This window comes from Prorops nasuta, unplaced genomic scaffold (genome assembly GCF_024137725.1).
Source record: "Prorops nasuta isolate Cenicafe-Biocafe unplaced genomic scaffold, Cenicafe_Pnas_1.2 PNAS00018, whole genome shotgun sequence".
Taxonomy (NCBI): domain Eukaryota; kingdom Metazoa; phylum Arthropoda; class Insecta; order Hymenoptera; family Bethylidae; genus Prorops; species Prorops nasuta.
The window spans coordinates 965,721-981,472 of NW_027116815.1; the positions used below are offsets into that span (position 1 = coordinate 965,721).

General features: G+C 37.8%; 2 protein-coding genes across 2 annotated transcripts; both read left to right on the top strand.

Moving 5' to 3' along the window:
- Positions 1-1,888: 1,888 nt before the first annotated feature.
- Positions 1,889-4,814, top strand: TwdlT (TweedleT). The gene is made up of 3 exons (XM_066738447.1): positions 1,889-2,304; positions 3,049-3,675; positions 4,340-4,814. Exons 1-3 carry the CDS (start codon positions 2,215-2,217, stop codon positions 4,538-4,540), a joined length of 918 nt encoding a protein of 305 aa, XP_066594544.1. The 5' UTR covers positions 1,889-2,214; the 3' UTR covers positions 4,541-4,814.
- Positions 4,815-9,396: 4,582 nt separating this feature from the next.
- LOC136780129 (synaptonemal complex protein 1-like) lies at positions 9,397-15,346 on the top strand. The gene is made up of 4 exons (XM_066738248.1): positions 9,397-9,408; positions 11,670-11,984; positions 12,306-12,776; positions 12,902-15,346. The coding sequence occupies exons 1-4, from the start codon at positions 9,397-9,399 to the stop codon at positions 15,344-15,346; spliced, it is 3,243 nt and encodes a 1,080-aa protein (XP_066594345.1).
- The last annotated feature ends 406 nt before the right edge of the window (positions 15,347-15,752 follow it).

Below are 15,752 nucleotides of genomic sequence, written 5' to 3' on the forward strand. Positions count from 1 at the left end.
CATTATTATGCTAATGATGTTTTGTATGGAGATGTATGTTATTATTCGGTCTCTGTAACGAATCTCTCTCTCTCTTTCATCGGTGTAATGGATTTATCAGTGATTCTAAAATGTACACATCATCTACATTAATATAGATTTGAATAAGCGTGGGGAAATGGCTGCTACTAAACTCAACAACAACAATGACAATTATAGACGGTAACAATGATATAGAAATTATGTAAATCCTGGTAATAACCTTATGTAGATTTCACCAGGTGTTAACCAGTGGTTGTTATCGAATTGACTCGCTCCATGCTCGTTCCAAGATGTTCCTCTTGAACTTTGCAAACCTCAAACAACTTCGAGTGGGAAATTCTTGGATAACGTGGAAAAATTTTTCGAACATCCCCAGGATGTACCAGGGATATTCTCCGGATGTCTTATGTTATCAGCACTAGTTTTTGTGCAAGAGAGCCCATTGAAAATATAGATTTGTTTATACTTTGTATTTTGTGTAGAATAGAAGAGAACGGAGGGAGGGCATTAATGAATTTGACATATACAAGTTATGTGAAATTTCATTGTTTCGTGCGAAATGAATTCATTTCCAAGTATACGCGTGTGTTTGGCTGATGTTCGTGACGCTCCAATCCTAAGGTTCTACAAGCTCGGCACAGAAAACGTAACGGCCACTGCGGAATCTGTTTAAACGTTAAGTGGATTTCCCTAAACCATAATTTGCATAAAATGAAAATCGTGCGGAATTAGTTAATGCACGATAATCATATATGATTTAGGCGTATGAAATCTTGCAATTTGTACGATGAACCGGCACTGTGTGGATTATAAATTATATTTGCCTCGTCCAGACTGCTAATAATATCCGGCTAAAAGTTTATTGTTGCAAAACCACAAAAAATCGATCCAACCATTTTCCACCGCAATTTCTCAATATTCGACTCAATTTTGCATTACGATTTTCTTCAACGGAACGAATCAAGTTTTTTTTCTGGTTTCCATATATTATTCTCGAGAAGAAATTTTATTTTTATCGATATTCTCGTAGCTCTAACTTTATACGAAACTCTTTCCATGATTTATTTGACGAATTTAAACGAATTTATATATTCGAAGAAAAAAAACATGGATAAGGGGGGAGGGGGCTAGTGTCATTTAGCAAATGAGAGATCCTGAAAAATGGAAGTATCGATTTGTATAAAGAATCATCGTCATTCGTAAAAGTCTCTTATAACAAATAACGGACCATACCCGGTGGTTTACGAGCTTCGTGTCGTGAATTTCTTGTGGAGAAAAAATAATTTTATTATTCGAGACTCGAACTCTCGAAATCTGATTCTTGAACCAGGTGAAATGCATGTCCGGCGTCGAATCATTCTCGTTGAACGTGAAAAAGTACTGTTTGCTTCTCTCTCGTCACTCTTCCTTCCAATTCTTTCTGTTTTCGCTTCTCATTGCACAATGTTTTAATCCGGCCCCACGTTTCTTTATACAGTTCCCGCCGAAAAGTTGTATTTACTCGCGGTCGAAACTGCTTCACGACAACTATCAGAAAAATGTCGGAATTAACTAGTTGAATTTCTTTGCGATAATTAAAAAATTATTCATTAATTACAATTTTATACCGTACAAAAAAGTTAATTCAAATAATTGCTTAATAAAACAGTTGCTAGTTAAATATTTACTTGATTATAAGAAAAAAACTATACCATAATTAATAAAAATTAATTCGATATGCTCAAACAAATTGTGGAAAACAAAAGAAAGTCCCGAGAAAATTCCTATTCATATGCAATCGAGCGGTTTCGCGTAAATCAGAAGAAACAAAAACTTTTATACTATACAAATGCTATTAAGCGATAGAGGCGTTAGAAAATAAAGGGTCTTGCAAAACCCATGGATTTTAATGAGATAAAATGAGGAGTGATATTATATTATAGAAAGGTTTGTGTGTGGAGAAAAAGAGAAGAAAAGAAGGTGGAGGAGGGAAGTTTGGCCTTATCGGTTGTTGGCTGCGAGAGGTCGAGTCAGATGAGAGATAATATTGATGCAGGGAAGTCAAAGGATGTAGAGGTGTCGAAGAAGAAGAAGAAGAGACAGTTTGTCCCGCACTGTTGTAAAAGCTGACCGGGAGAAAGAGGGAGAGAAAGATTTGCAATAGCTCAGTCGTATCTCGTAGGTGATGGGTCTGAGGGGCCCCGAGTGGGGCCCATGCTGGTCCGTATAAAAGGGGGCCTCAAGACAACCACGAAGCATCAGTCCTCAAATCAAGGAACAGCAGCAAACATGAGGGCATTCATGGTGAGTAAACGTCCTTCAAACTCCACCACGATCACAACTCTCCTTTCTCCCAAATATTCCCCACAGAATCTCTCCTCTCTTCTCTCCGTAAATCTCTCTATTTTCATTCCCAAGCTTTCCCCATTTCCCCAGACTTTTCTCAACACTCTCCATATCTTCAGACTCGTAAACTCGAGTCTCCACACGGTATCAAAGACAAAAATCAGAGAAAATGTGACTTGTACGAGAATATCGAAAAACAAACGGATTATGAGGCACAGAGGTAGAGATTTTTGCAGGAAAGAGAACAAGAAAAAGCAAAAAAAAAGAATTCGGGTTAGATTATGACTGTGAACGGTGTCAATGTTCTCGTTGGTGATCTCGAAACCGGTTCAGTGATCTTTGTGTTACAAAAAGAGAAAACCTGCAGGACAATCGATCAATCGAGTTACGTTTAAAGCGTGGCTCGATTTTAAGCTTCAAGGAAAGTCCATCAGTGAATCTACCGGAAGCTACATTGTATAGGGTTTCGCATTTGAAACGCACTGACGTATATATCCAAGAAGAAGACGTTATATACATAACTACTATATACATACTTCACCATTTTAATAGAAAAATTTGTCACTCGAAATTTAAAATTTCCATTGAATATAACAAATTAACGTTTTCTTATACACACATTTATTACGTTGTAGAGTTTAGGAATATATTAAAAACACGGAGAGAATTAGAAAATATAATACAAAATATTTTTAATTTCAGATCGTGGCGCTGGCCGCGGTGGCAATGGCGCGACCGGAAGCTGGCTACTCCTACAGCCAGCCTCAGCAGCCAAGCGGAAGTTACGGTGCACCAGGAGGCGGTGGAGGCCTCGGGGGAGGTTTCGGGGGAGGCTCGGGTGGAGGATTTGGCGGAGGTGGTGGTTCCGGCGGCGGATTCGGTGGTGGCTTCGGTGGTGGTTCCGGCGGCGGATTCGGTGGAGGCGGATTCAGCGGAATTTCCGGTGGAGGATTCGGAGGAGGATCCGGCGGAGGATTCGGAGGCGGCTCCGGTGGAGGATTCGGAGGTGGCTTCGGAGGTGGATCTCTGATTCAGAAACACATCTACGTCCATGTGCCACCACCGGAAGCACCCGAAGACAGACCCGTGAGGCCCATTGCCCCATCTGCACCCGCCCAGAAACACTACAAAATCATCTTCATCAAGGCCCCAACTCCACCAACCCCAACTGCCCCTATTATCCCTGCCCTTCCTCAGCAAGACGAGGAGAAGACCTTGATCTACGTCCTTGTAAAGAAACCAGAAGACGCACCTGAAATCAGCCTACCCACTATTGCTCCTACTCAACCTAGCAAACCAGAAGTCTACTTCATCAAGTACAAGACCCAGGTAAGATCGATTCAGATTTCTCGCGGATCGAAAAATTTTATTGCCCGTTATTTTATGGATTGTTTATTGCATTCGATGGCTTATTAAATATAACAGGAAAGTAGATGTCTAATATTATAACATTGCTATAATATTTTCTATATACATTCTTAAATTATTTTGCACACTTTTCTTTTATTTATGTTAGAAACTAGAATCACGTTAGGACCCAGTATTATGCGTAATTGATCCGAATCAACCGTGTATATTTATCACGGAATATGCTATAGGACCGATTGTGTGATTACTACATCCATTAATTACATTACTGACTATTTCAGAATTAGCCAATTACCGATTTATCGTGATTTCTTAACCGATATATTAATCCATAAACGCAATTATACAGTTATATCCTTTTCCTCATTTATCTCGTCTACTTACTTCCGGTTTTAGTACACGGAACAGTTTTCTATGCAGTGAACTTTAATTAATTTTAATCAAACGAAGAAATACTGATTTCCTTCCGGCTCACTAGTCATATCTTTCTTTACGCATTTCTGCGATGTTTTTCCTTAGAATTTAGATCATTATAATTACGTTTATACGTTTTCTCTATTCATTGTCCTTTTCTAATTATGATTTCTCTGTTCGAGTATTAATGCGAGTTTTTTTTTAATTGCAGAAGGACGCTTCGGGCGGAGGTGGCGGAGGAATCGGAGGTGGAATCGGAGGAGGAATCGGAGGAGGAATCGGTGGCGGAATTGGAGGAGGAATCGGTGACGGAATCGGAGGTGGCGGCGGCGGAATCGGGGGTGGAATTGGAGGAGGCACCGGACCCAGCTCGAATTACGGACCACCCAGTGGCGGTTCCGGGCCCTACTAGTCAATTCACCCCAAGCCCGGCCCAACCTCCCCCGAATCACCAACACACAAGCACACAACTCCCACACACTTGTAACATAACAATCGACGATGCCCATCATATCCAATCACTGTATTATAATTTTGCGATGTGCGAGACCCAGTTTCTCGCTGTGATGACGATCGAGACGATGACGATGATGATTATCGCCAAGACCGCGATGACCTTGGAGATTACAACGATGATGATGATGACGACTATGAAGCGGAGTACTTTTTTTACTTATTTTTTGCAAGAAAACGGTGGCGAAATAAAGCTTTTTTTATGTATTTTTACATAAAACTCAATTCAATCATTTTCCACCCTCCCGAATTATCACGCTTTGTCCCTCTCCCCGAGGAATCATAGTTTCTCTATCCTATCACGTGTCTCGTCTTCGAATTCGAAATGTTTTTTATGTCACGATTTAATCAAGATTCATCGGTGTTCTTCGATATTTAGGAGGATTTTTCAGGAGAAACTCTCGAGAGAGAAATTTTTCGAGTAGATTGATCACAGTTGAGATTCTGAGGAAGCGTTTCTGTGAGGGAAGAGAAAGGGAGGGGGCGTGAAGATGAAATGGATAAAAAGAGAGATTGGACGATTAAAGAATAAGGAATTGGAAAAATGACCAGAGATGAAAACGGAGAGGAGTCTGAACGATGTAACTTTCACTGTTCTTAAACAGCTACCGATCAAAGTTGAAAAGAGTAGTCGTTATTTCATCTCTCTCTCTCTCTCTCTCTCTCTCGCTCTTTCTCTCTCTCTCTCTCTCTCCATTATTTCTCTCTTTCTCGAAGCTTCTCCAATGTCGGTAGAAATTCGTGCAAGTATTCGTGTAAGTGGCACACACTCTTTTTAACATCCAGCTCATCCTCAATCGAATTTTAATCAAACAATTATTCGCCATATTTTTAAAATTCTCGCAGTTTTTCAAATGGAGAAAAGCGTAATTAAAAAAGCAGTGTTTGACCGGAAGTGGAAAGTTGCAAGGTGACCGTATATCAATACAATAAAGAGGATTGCTGTACCAAGTGAAAAATTGATACTTTAAACTTTGGATCTTGTTAAAGAAAAATTCAAAGGATCTCATAAATGATAATACATTTTTTAGTACGAAAAATTAAGTGATTGTTAAAAACGCTACAAATCATTAAAAATCAATAAGTTACACTATAATGAACTGCACGAGTCTATGATTTTATATAGAATTTTTCCTGATAAAGTCAATTTTTTATAAATAAATACAAACTAATAATATCATACAGTTTCTAAAAGTTTAAAAATCATATATTCAATCCACCATTTTTCCACGATGAATACAGACAAAATCTGAATAAAAATAGTAGTATTTATTTTCCAAAAAAAGAAGGCGATTAAAAGGTAAAGGAATTTTGAATATCTGGTCAAAGCATTTAAGGGCTCGCGATGTTCAAAAAGGACAACCGTCGTTCAAAGGATGATTCGCAAGACAGGTGGGGACGTCGCATGGTAGCCAGGAGGCAACTTTCACGGGATGCGCGTCTCTTTTTTTACTCGTGGCGGGAGACCAGAGAACACGAAAAAAAGGAAAAAACACTTTCGAAAGGTCACCAGGCGACCTCCTTCAAAAACCGGAACGCCCCCGTTCCGCTCTGCGACTAAACTCGATCGTGATAAGGACCGTGAAAGCCCGACGATCACAGATGATCGATCGTTATCTCGCAGGACCGGAAGTGTGACGAAGAATCGAAGATTCCCGCCAGTTTCATTATTTTTTTCGTATCGTTCATCTAGAAGCCAGACTGTAACAGAATTTATTAATTTTAAAAACTGGATCAACTTGAATTTGTCCAGTTTACGAGTCTACTCGGTTTGGGTAGAATATATATTTATACATATATTAACACGTGGCTCTTAATAATTTCTCGCGACGCTGCGTAAGCCAAAAAAATATTGCGAAAAGGTCTTGTGTAGGTGTCATTTGTAATTAACTTAAGGATAATTAGGACGCGATTATCTCCCGACCACGTATGTATCGCGTGGGGTAACGATAATTGTCTCGATTCCTCGGTACTTTATATTAAGTAATTTACTTTCTTAGGCTTCATTAAGCGTTTGTAATTACCGCGGAGTAGAGCAGAAGACTCTTAGTCGATTGTGCAATAGCACGTAATAAATCTAGAGGAAGGGATTCATGCATCGCGTTCCTGACTAATTGAATTGCGTGGCTTTCAAAGAAATCCAAAAATCTAGCTTAAATTCTATTCGGAAGATTTGGCATGTTATATACAGTGTTTGTTTTAAATCGCACGTGAGATGGATGCTAAAATTCATTGTCTCTCTGCGAAACTATAAGGGATATTGATATTTTTCGCGAAGTTTTTTAGAACGTTCTTTCGATTTACATCTACAAAAAATATTAAGAAAAAATTTACGTTCACTGTACTGTAGCGTCAAGAATAGAAGTTGTAAGTGATATTATGATATTACGTAATAATTGAATGTTTACAAATTCAAGTACTACTGCATGTGAATGATTTAAGAAATATAAAAATGATATTAATTGCTAAAAAAGTTAGATGATATATTGAAATGTCAGGAGTATCATAGTAGAGATAAAGATACAAGTGGAAAGTACTGAAATTATGAAAAATTTTTGATAAGACTTCTATTCTTAACATAATAGTACAGCTACAGAGGAAAATTTGCATTATTATAAAAAGACTCTTGTCCTAATTGAAATAAACACCTTGTATATACGAGAGGGGGCGTTAAAAATGAAGTCGAGACCCGTTAGAGAAATTGAAAGTTTCTCTTCTTTTTCTCTTTCGTTGACACCCAGCAAAAATGTGGTTTTCCTCCTTACCTTTTCTTTCCCTTACCTCAGTGGAGGATTCGGAAATTTAAAAGGGTGGGAGGGGAAGAAAATGAAAGGAGAGATCCGTTATATCTCGTTGAGCCCGAAAGAAAATTACTCGATGCAGTTTGGAATTCTTGTATGGTCTTTTGGTATATATTACGTCACTTGGAAGGACGCGTCCTCGAAAATATTGTGAAACCAGGATAGGAAAATGTGAAGATGCTAATATAGAGAAAAAGGAAATAGACAAAGGAGACGACAAAATATTATTGAACTGAAGTAAAGCTTTGGGGAAAGAAAAAAGAAAACTAGAAGACGCTACCGGGTGAAAGCACGGGTCATCCCAAAGGTCATCCAGCACGTTCTAACACGATTAACACTCGCAACGAACCAATACAACAGCTCGATTTTACCTTTTACTCAATTTTTGTCTATATATATTACATATTTTCTTATCCTTCTCTTGCAAACGAAACCTCTTAAAATTCAGCCATAAATGTTATACAAAATATTTATTATGCTCTATATATAGGCACATAATAAAAATATCCTTTCTTCCTCTTAAACTTTAATAACAAAATTCTTTCTGCAGATTCTTCGATGAACGATTAAATCAGTTAAAACTGCTATTTTTAAAATTTCAATTTAAAAATTGTATTAAGTTAACAATATAGAGCACTTTGACCGAAGAGAGAGCGGACACCTGGCGAAGAAATATGGAAGTTAATTTCCAAAATGGCCGACGGGTAGTAAAGCAGACACGATGATACAATTGGCAATGCAGGGATCTTGATTATCGACAGATCCATGGATCATTGATACAATGAGAAAAGAAGCGAATTGTCTCGCTTTCGAATCTTGAATGATCTTTCGTCATAATACGGCAGGACATTTTTTATCTCGATCAAATTGGCAGCGGCCCCTTTATTTAAGTCCGAGGAGGTGAAAGTCCCAATAGCCGGGCAAACTCTCTTCAAATTTCGGGCCCGAAATTCTTGTGCAATTCACGAGGAATTTTCCCAGTTAATTCGCTTTTTATTTTATCTTTGGTCAACTCGTAAAAGATTCTTCGACGTTCGACAGGTGCACAGTCCGTTTGCTCGTGGCGTTTGAAACTTGTTATTATTATTATTATACATTAAAAAACTATGAAATGGAAAAATAGGAAAATTGAAAAAATAAAATACGAAGATACGAGTCGTAATATTGCGAAATGTTATAGTCGATTTAATAGGATTGCTTGCGAAAGCGACGAATAATATTAAAGCGAATCTCGATCATTGCAATTGGTAGGAAAAAATTCTTCTTCGGTGACGTCTCGTTCTACTTGGCCACAATTTCATTTTGAATTTGTCACTTTCAAACTGCCGCTTTCCTCTCAAACCCATTTCCGAGAGTGCAAGAGGGTCATGAATTCGCACCGTGCAAGATCTCGTTTTCTTATTGAATCATTGTTCGCGATGTTTGACCTTGAAAATTTCATAGCTTACGAATTATCTATAATGCGCGATATCCAAAGGACATTGTATGTATGCATAACAGGAGGTCTGGGTATTCTTGGAATGTTTTTAGGATTTTTATGCCGCTAACCTCCACGTTTTAAAAAATTAAAAAAATATATGATAATATGACAAAGGAAAAATCTTATATATATATACAACAAGGATGAAAGTGCAAGAAATTCTATGAGCATTTGGTGGAATCCCTTCGGAAAGCCGCAAGGGAAACAATCTTTGACTGAAAAGCAATTAAAGGAAGAATTCGGCTAACGGTCAAATTTTTCCAGTGATTTTCCCGAATTTTAGGCTATTTAAGGGCGTCAGCGAGTGAAAACTGCCAGTTCACGCGGGAAAGCCGAAACCTACGCACTATTTTCCTTTGCTTTTTTTCCATGTTTCTTTGAATACCAAAAAAGTGAAAAATATTCATGACTCCTTGAATCAATCGTGTGTGCAAGTTTTTTCTTTCCACGAAAAAATAACACTTTTTTAAAGAGATGCTGGGCAAGGTACGGTTAATCCTTAAATTTTTATTTTATTTGTTTTTTTTTTAGGCCCAACGAAGTTTCAAAATTTTTGAAAAATTCGAAATTCCTCCAATTAAGCAATCTAACGAAAAGAGTTTCAACGAACACGCGTTATTGCTAATCGCATTCAATAATAGCTCCAAAAAATAGCAAATTATCGATTACAATTATTTTACAATTAACCTACTTTCTCGTAGTTTCACGATAATTTCAACAAAAAATTCGGATTTTTTTTCCTTTCCTAAAAAAAGGCGTTTTTGTCAATTTAACGAGAGAAGCGACGAATTTTTGGCGAGGATGAAATTATTGCATCGGTCGGAATTTATGGAAGACTCGCGGAATTCGTTATGAGTTTGCTAATTTTTGCGGGTGGCACGTATATATAATTGCAGATATATATACATGTATATATAATTCTTGCGATTTTTTCTTTTGTGGTTGACACCCGTACCAATTCTCATTCAGAGACTAATTTTGAAATTTAGCCGACCACGCCGTATCGTAAATTACCCCCATTGGCAAATGGCTTTCACGCTAGTCTCTCGCTAGTGTTAAATGGAGAAGATTGACTTCCCGAAGCCACAGGATCCTCAGCAGTCTAGAATTACGCCATTCAAGCAATACCGCTTAAAAATAATCGCAATATCATTCCCCTTAATCATCACTCTTCTCGAACAGCTGTTGATTTGGAAAATCCTATAATACAGCAGTTCTCATCGAACAGCAATTACAATTTTTTTTATACACGTTCGCTAAAAATAGCTTAGAAATCTATATTTAGACTCTTAGGTAAATTAAAAAAATTGATCAAACAAGATCGATACAACAAAATTTAGGAAATTGATCTGAATGAAGATTCCTCAAGACCATTACTACGTAAATTAACGAACCAACCTGGAATACGTGGTAATTTATATTTTTATATACATTCGCCAAAAATAGTTTAGAAATCCATATATATTTAGACTCTTCGATATATTAAATAAAAAAATCGATCAATAAAGAAATATTCGACACAAAATCTAAGAAATTGATTTAAGCAAAGATTGTTTAAGACCATTATTACATAAATTAACGAATCAACGTGGTAATTTAAACGAGAAATTTCTAAAGGAAGAAAATCTCATCGAGTCTCTTGATAATAATCATCACTACTTGGTACTTTGTAGTAAAATGATTATACATGTATAACATCCACCGTTTATCAATTAGAAAGTAAAATTTGTTAATCAAGACTGTTTCTGCCACTGAGGTTGTTGGCATAGTTGGATTAACATCTTCAACAGTTTTTTCTTCGTTTGATCTTCGCTCATCACTCTGAGGAGCGGCATATAGAAAACAGGATTTGCCACAATGGCCGAAGCTCAACATCATTTTCTTCATAGCGAAACGTAAATTACGATTGTCGTTAAGTTGAAATTGGATTCCTTTAAAAACATAATATTTATCCGCGTTATTTACACAACACGAATCTAATTATTGACCCTTGCTTATTTTTACCTTTTTCGATGAACAATTTTTTTTTCAGTTTTCACGTATCACTCATGATGAGCCACTCGTATCGCGAGTTTTCCACAGCGTTGAAACTGGGTCTGTTTGATATAAGATTCGAGGATTCGCATATTAAGTTTCTGTTACGTAAGGAAAATTGACGACTCACGCTTGCCAAGAAAATTCCTTAATTGCATTTAAAGAAAAGATATGCAGCGTGGAACGGTGAACCGGTTTATCACACTCTCTCCAGTTTAACAGTACTACAAAAATATAATATTTCACTCGCTTCATTCACTCTGCATTGCACCCAACACACGGTTTTTCCAACAAAAAAATAACGCCGAGTTGATTTTAATCTTGAACAATACGAAAAACCCAACCAAACGGTTCTATTAATTTCAAAGCAACGCTATCGCATAATATGAACCGGATAAGAAAGTAATTACAGCGGACATTAAAAACTCATTGGTCGTCCCTCATTCGCAAACCTCGTGATTTTTCATTCGTCTTGCCAATTGTACCTGCTTGCAGCTGGCATAGATAGCTTTCCCTCCATAATTATATTAAAAGCACGCTTAATATGCTTCGAACGAAAAATCAATCGTTCAGTTGAAAACTTAATAGCCGGAATATCCTAATGGAATTTTCACATGCCGAAGAGCTAACCGAAAATTCCAGCTTCTATTCTCTCATTATCTTAGATAGTTTATTTTTTTTATCGTTTCTCCTATAATTTCGTTATATTGCAGGAAGCAACACTGTTGTTGCTGGCAATAGGAATTCTGCAAAATTGCTGCGCAACGGTAATCGTGGAAAAATCGTCAAATAGTAAAAGATTGTCAAGAAGTATCTGGCCATTCTTCAGATCATCCACGGATGCCCCTAGTACATCTCCGATCAAACCTGGAGCGAATTTGTTTGTGGGAGATGGAACTAATGTTTTGGACAGAACTAGGGTCGAGAAAAATCCTACCTGGAAAATCCACAAGTACCATGGGATCAACGTCAGACCCGTTGAATTTTCTCCGAGTAAAAATGCAGACTCATCGACCATCCATTCTCAGGTGAGAGTTTCCATCTCATTATATCGTCTACACGAAAATAATTATTCAGCTGTTATTAGGAAAATCATTCTCTGCTAAAAATAGAATTCCATCTTTATCTTATCGAAGCAGTAATTACAATCTTAATTTAATCTTAAATGTTTTTTAATTAGATGAACTAATTCAATTCATCAATACTTACCCTATTTGTAATCAAATATTTTAATTAATACTAAATCATTCTTTTCGTTTGATTAATTTAGAAGCTTTATCGATTATTATTAGCTAATATTTCTCTTCGTCTAGTTTATTAATTATATGGAATTTGGTAATTTTTCACAGATGGAAGGAATGCAAAATGCTGAGAGAACACAGAATCTGGGAGAAACCGCAGATGAAGGTTCACGTCCAATCGATGAAGACCATTTGGCACCTAAAGATTTAAGTTTCCTTGATGACCTTGGAGGATTAGCCTATTTCCTGCCAGAACCTCAATACAAATATCACGAAGAATATTCCCCATTTTCACACAATTCACATCATCATCATCATCCAATCCATCCGAAACCAATCCCAACAAATCCACCATTCTTTCCACCAGAAACCGAGAAACCCACTACGGAGGCACCAGGATTTTTCGAATCAATCGTGGAGAAATTCAAAAGTCACAAATCCGCAAAATCCTCTCTCTTCAGCTCCATCTTTGGATTTAACAGAAACGAGGAAGCTCAGCCTACCGTGGAACCCCGCATTCCTGCCCAGAATCTCAGCGTTTATTCACCCAAACCGAATAGACCCCACTCGACCGCCAAGGTTAGTTCTTCAAAATTAGTTTCCGCATTTACAAAGTATAACAGATCAGTAATAATTTATTTTCAAAGAAAAATTGTTTTTCTTTTCTATTTTCTCGAATGACAAATGATGAATGATTTTCAAAGGTACCTGCTGAAACCGAAGTGGAGAGCGGATTCCAACCAAGTTTCGGACCACCAGCTGTTCCCGAGCAACACGAAATTCCTGTACTTAAACCTGGAAATGAGGAAAAGAGGGAGGATGTCAAGATCCAAAGTCCAGTGAGTTTGACAACGCAGAATCCGGAAAATATTAGATTACCACAGAAGGAAGAGAATTTCCATGATTCCAATATGAAAACATCGGAAAACTTCACGAATACTTTTAGTTTTCCCCAAGAACCAAACATTGTTTTCGTTGATCCTGATCTCCCTGTACACGAGCCTGCCGATTTTCACTCGGTAGTAGTAATGACTCAATCGTCCGAGGATAAAGATCTTCATGAAACAGCTAATTCAGAGAATGTAAACATGAAAGTTAACTCTACTAATCACGATTCTGATGCTTCGACGACTGAAGTCAGCAGTATATCCGAAGTATCCGAAGATCAAGTTGAGAGTAGTACATCCAGAGAAGAAAGGAATGAAGATTCCGAGTACGAATTTTCCAGCACGCTTCAACCTGATCCCGAAAATTTGGAAGACTCTACGGACAAACCCGAAGATTCTACCGTAAGACTAGAGAACTCTGTTAGTGATGAAAATATTACGGACGGTCCGAAAGAGATGTATTCTAGTGAGATACTTGAGAATAAAAAAGAGGAAGAAGCTCTTCCATTAGGAAAAATTAAGGAAAATTTTCCCATTACATTTGTTCCCGAAATATTTATAGTTAATATAGGAGGAGTAGATTATCAGGTAACCCGCCTGGAAAATTCTCATCATGCTAAGAGCAAAACATCTCATGAAGGGAATAAGAAAAATGATCATGACGTAATTACAGAAACATCACCGATCGATGGATTACAAGGATTAGAGAAAACTACGGATGAAGAGGATGAAAATTCGGCATTGAAAGTTGAAGGAGCTAGTGGTTTGATTGGGACTAATGTTAAATCTGCGTCTGACATAGAGCGAGACAACGAAATGAAAGATGAGCTTACAGGTGAAAAGAGGGAAGAGCAAACGTTGTCAATTAATGATGAAAATAAAGGAGTTAAAATAGTTGAAGAGAAAAACAATGAAACGAAAAAAGATGCAGATAATCATCCATTAGCAAAGGATGATAATGAGGAGTCTAAAGAAGATAAAAGTACAGAAGCCACTGAGTTGAGTAATGATAATTTACCAAATGCTATGTCTTCGAGTGATTACATCACGGACATAAGAGAGGATGGAAATGATCTAATTTCTCCACATAGAGAAAATCCAAACGAGGACAGCAAAAATGGAAGTCTAGGAATAGTAAATGATGCCAAAGAATCTAATGCGAAACCGAATAATCTGGAAGCAAAGCAAAAATTATCTACTGAAATAACCAATCAAGAAACAAACCAAAAGACAAACGGGAAAACCACTAGAAACGAACGAACCAATTTTAATGACGACCTACCGATCAAAAGTGAAATCCTGAAATTTGCCCAGAAAACTCAGATGGAAACGAAAAATTTGCAAGAATTCCCTACTCCAATTACAAAATTCAGTGTCCCGATTGAAACTAATCCATATGAAATTAATATTGATAAAACTTTCAAAAATCATGAAGAATCCTTCGAGAACGATAATGAAAATTTGGACAACGTGAGAAAGACAAACATAGTGAACGACTTGGTTTTAGCTGCAGTGAAAGAAGTTAATACAAAGATCAGGGATGATGGAGTGATTCCGGTCAGTCATCGATCATCGGAGGGAGAAGAGAATTCGAGTCTGCGATCTCCCCCCAACCTTGCAACGGGAGAAAAATTGACTAACGTAGAAAGCGAGCTTCGTGAAAAAGATGTGAAAGTGGAGAATAATGTGGAATCTCCGGATGCAAGTTCATCCTCGAGCCAAGAAACGAGTTTAAAAGGAACGAATGGCGAAGATTTGAAGATAGAGAAGGGGAAGGGTAAGGAAGAAAATTTGGGAAAATTGAGCAAATCCGTGGTGAAGCTTAGTCAGGCTGTTCCGGTGTCTTCGGATATTTATGAAATGGGACCGAAAGGGAACCGAGACTATCGATTCCTGTATCATCCAAACTTTTCGAGACTAATCAGCGGGCTCTCTATGGGCAATAGCGGAAACGGCTATACCGGAAGTAGACCAGATCATTACATAAAGTCATCCAACTGGCTGACTGAAAAATCCCCGGAGGTTCCCGTGGATTCCAGCGCGGGAAAAGTGGACGAGAGTCAGCAGCACGGTGCTGTTGAAGATAAAAAGGCGTCAGCAGTGAGGGGGGAGAGTAGTCACGAGGCAGAGGTAAACCGCGTAATTGCAAGAAAAGCAAGCCGAGATAATTTGCAGCGTGAAATTTACCGAGGCTATTCGAGAGTTCGCCAGTGGCGACCCAACAATCCCAAAATCGAAAGATCCAACACCGATAGGGATTGATTTCTACCGAAAATCCTACAACTACATCCGAAATGAGCTTATGTCGGACTCGTGAGCAGCCGCCTTTTGGAAATAGGAATATTATATCGAAATTTGAAAACATTACTACTGAAAAATTTGTGTTCTCGATTAACTCTAGCGAGCGCGTAGTGGTAGAGGAATTTTTGAATGGTGTAAGAGACACGCGAGGCGAGAAATTACACGAAAATAAAGTAGCGATTCAAGTAGCCATTTTGCTTTGCATAATCGCCTCCAAAATGGACGCTGCGCTCGTTTCGGATGATAGGTGCTAGAATTGTATATTTATGTGAATAGAATTACGAGGGGAAGGAGGCTGCTAATTTATCGTCGAGTTTCGTAAAATTAATTGACTCTTCTTCGGGATGTCAGCCTTTCGCCAGAAATG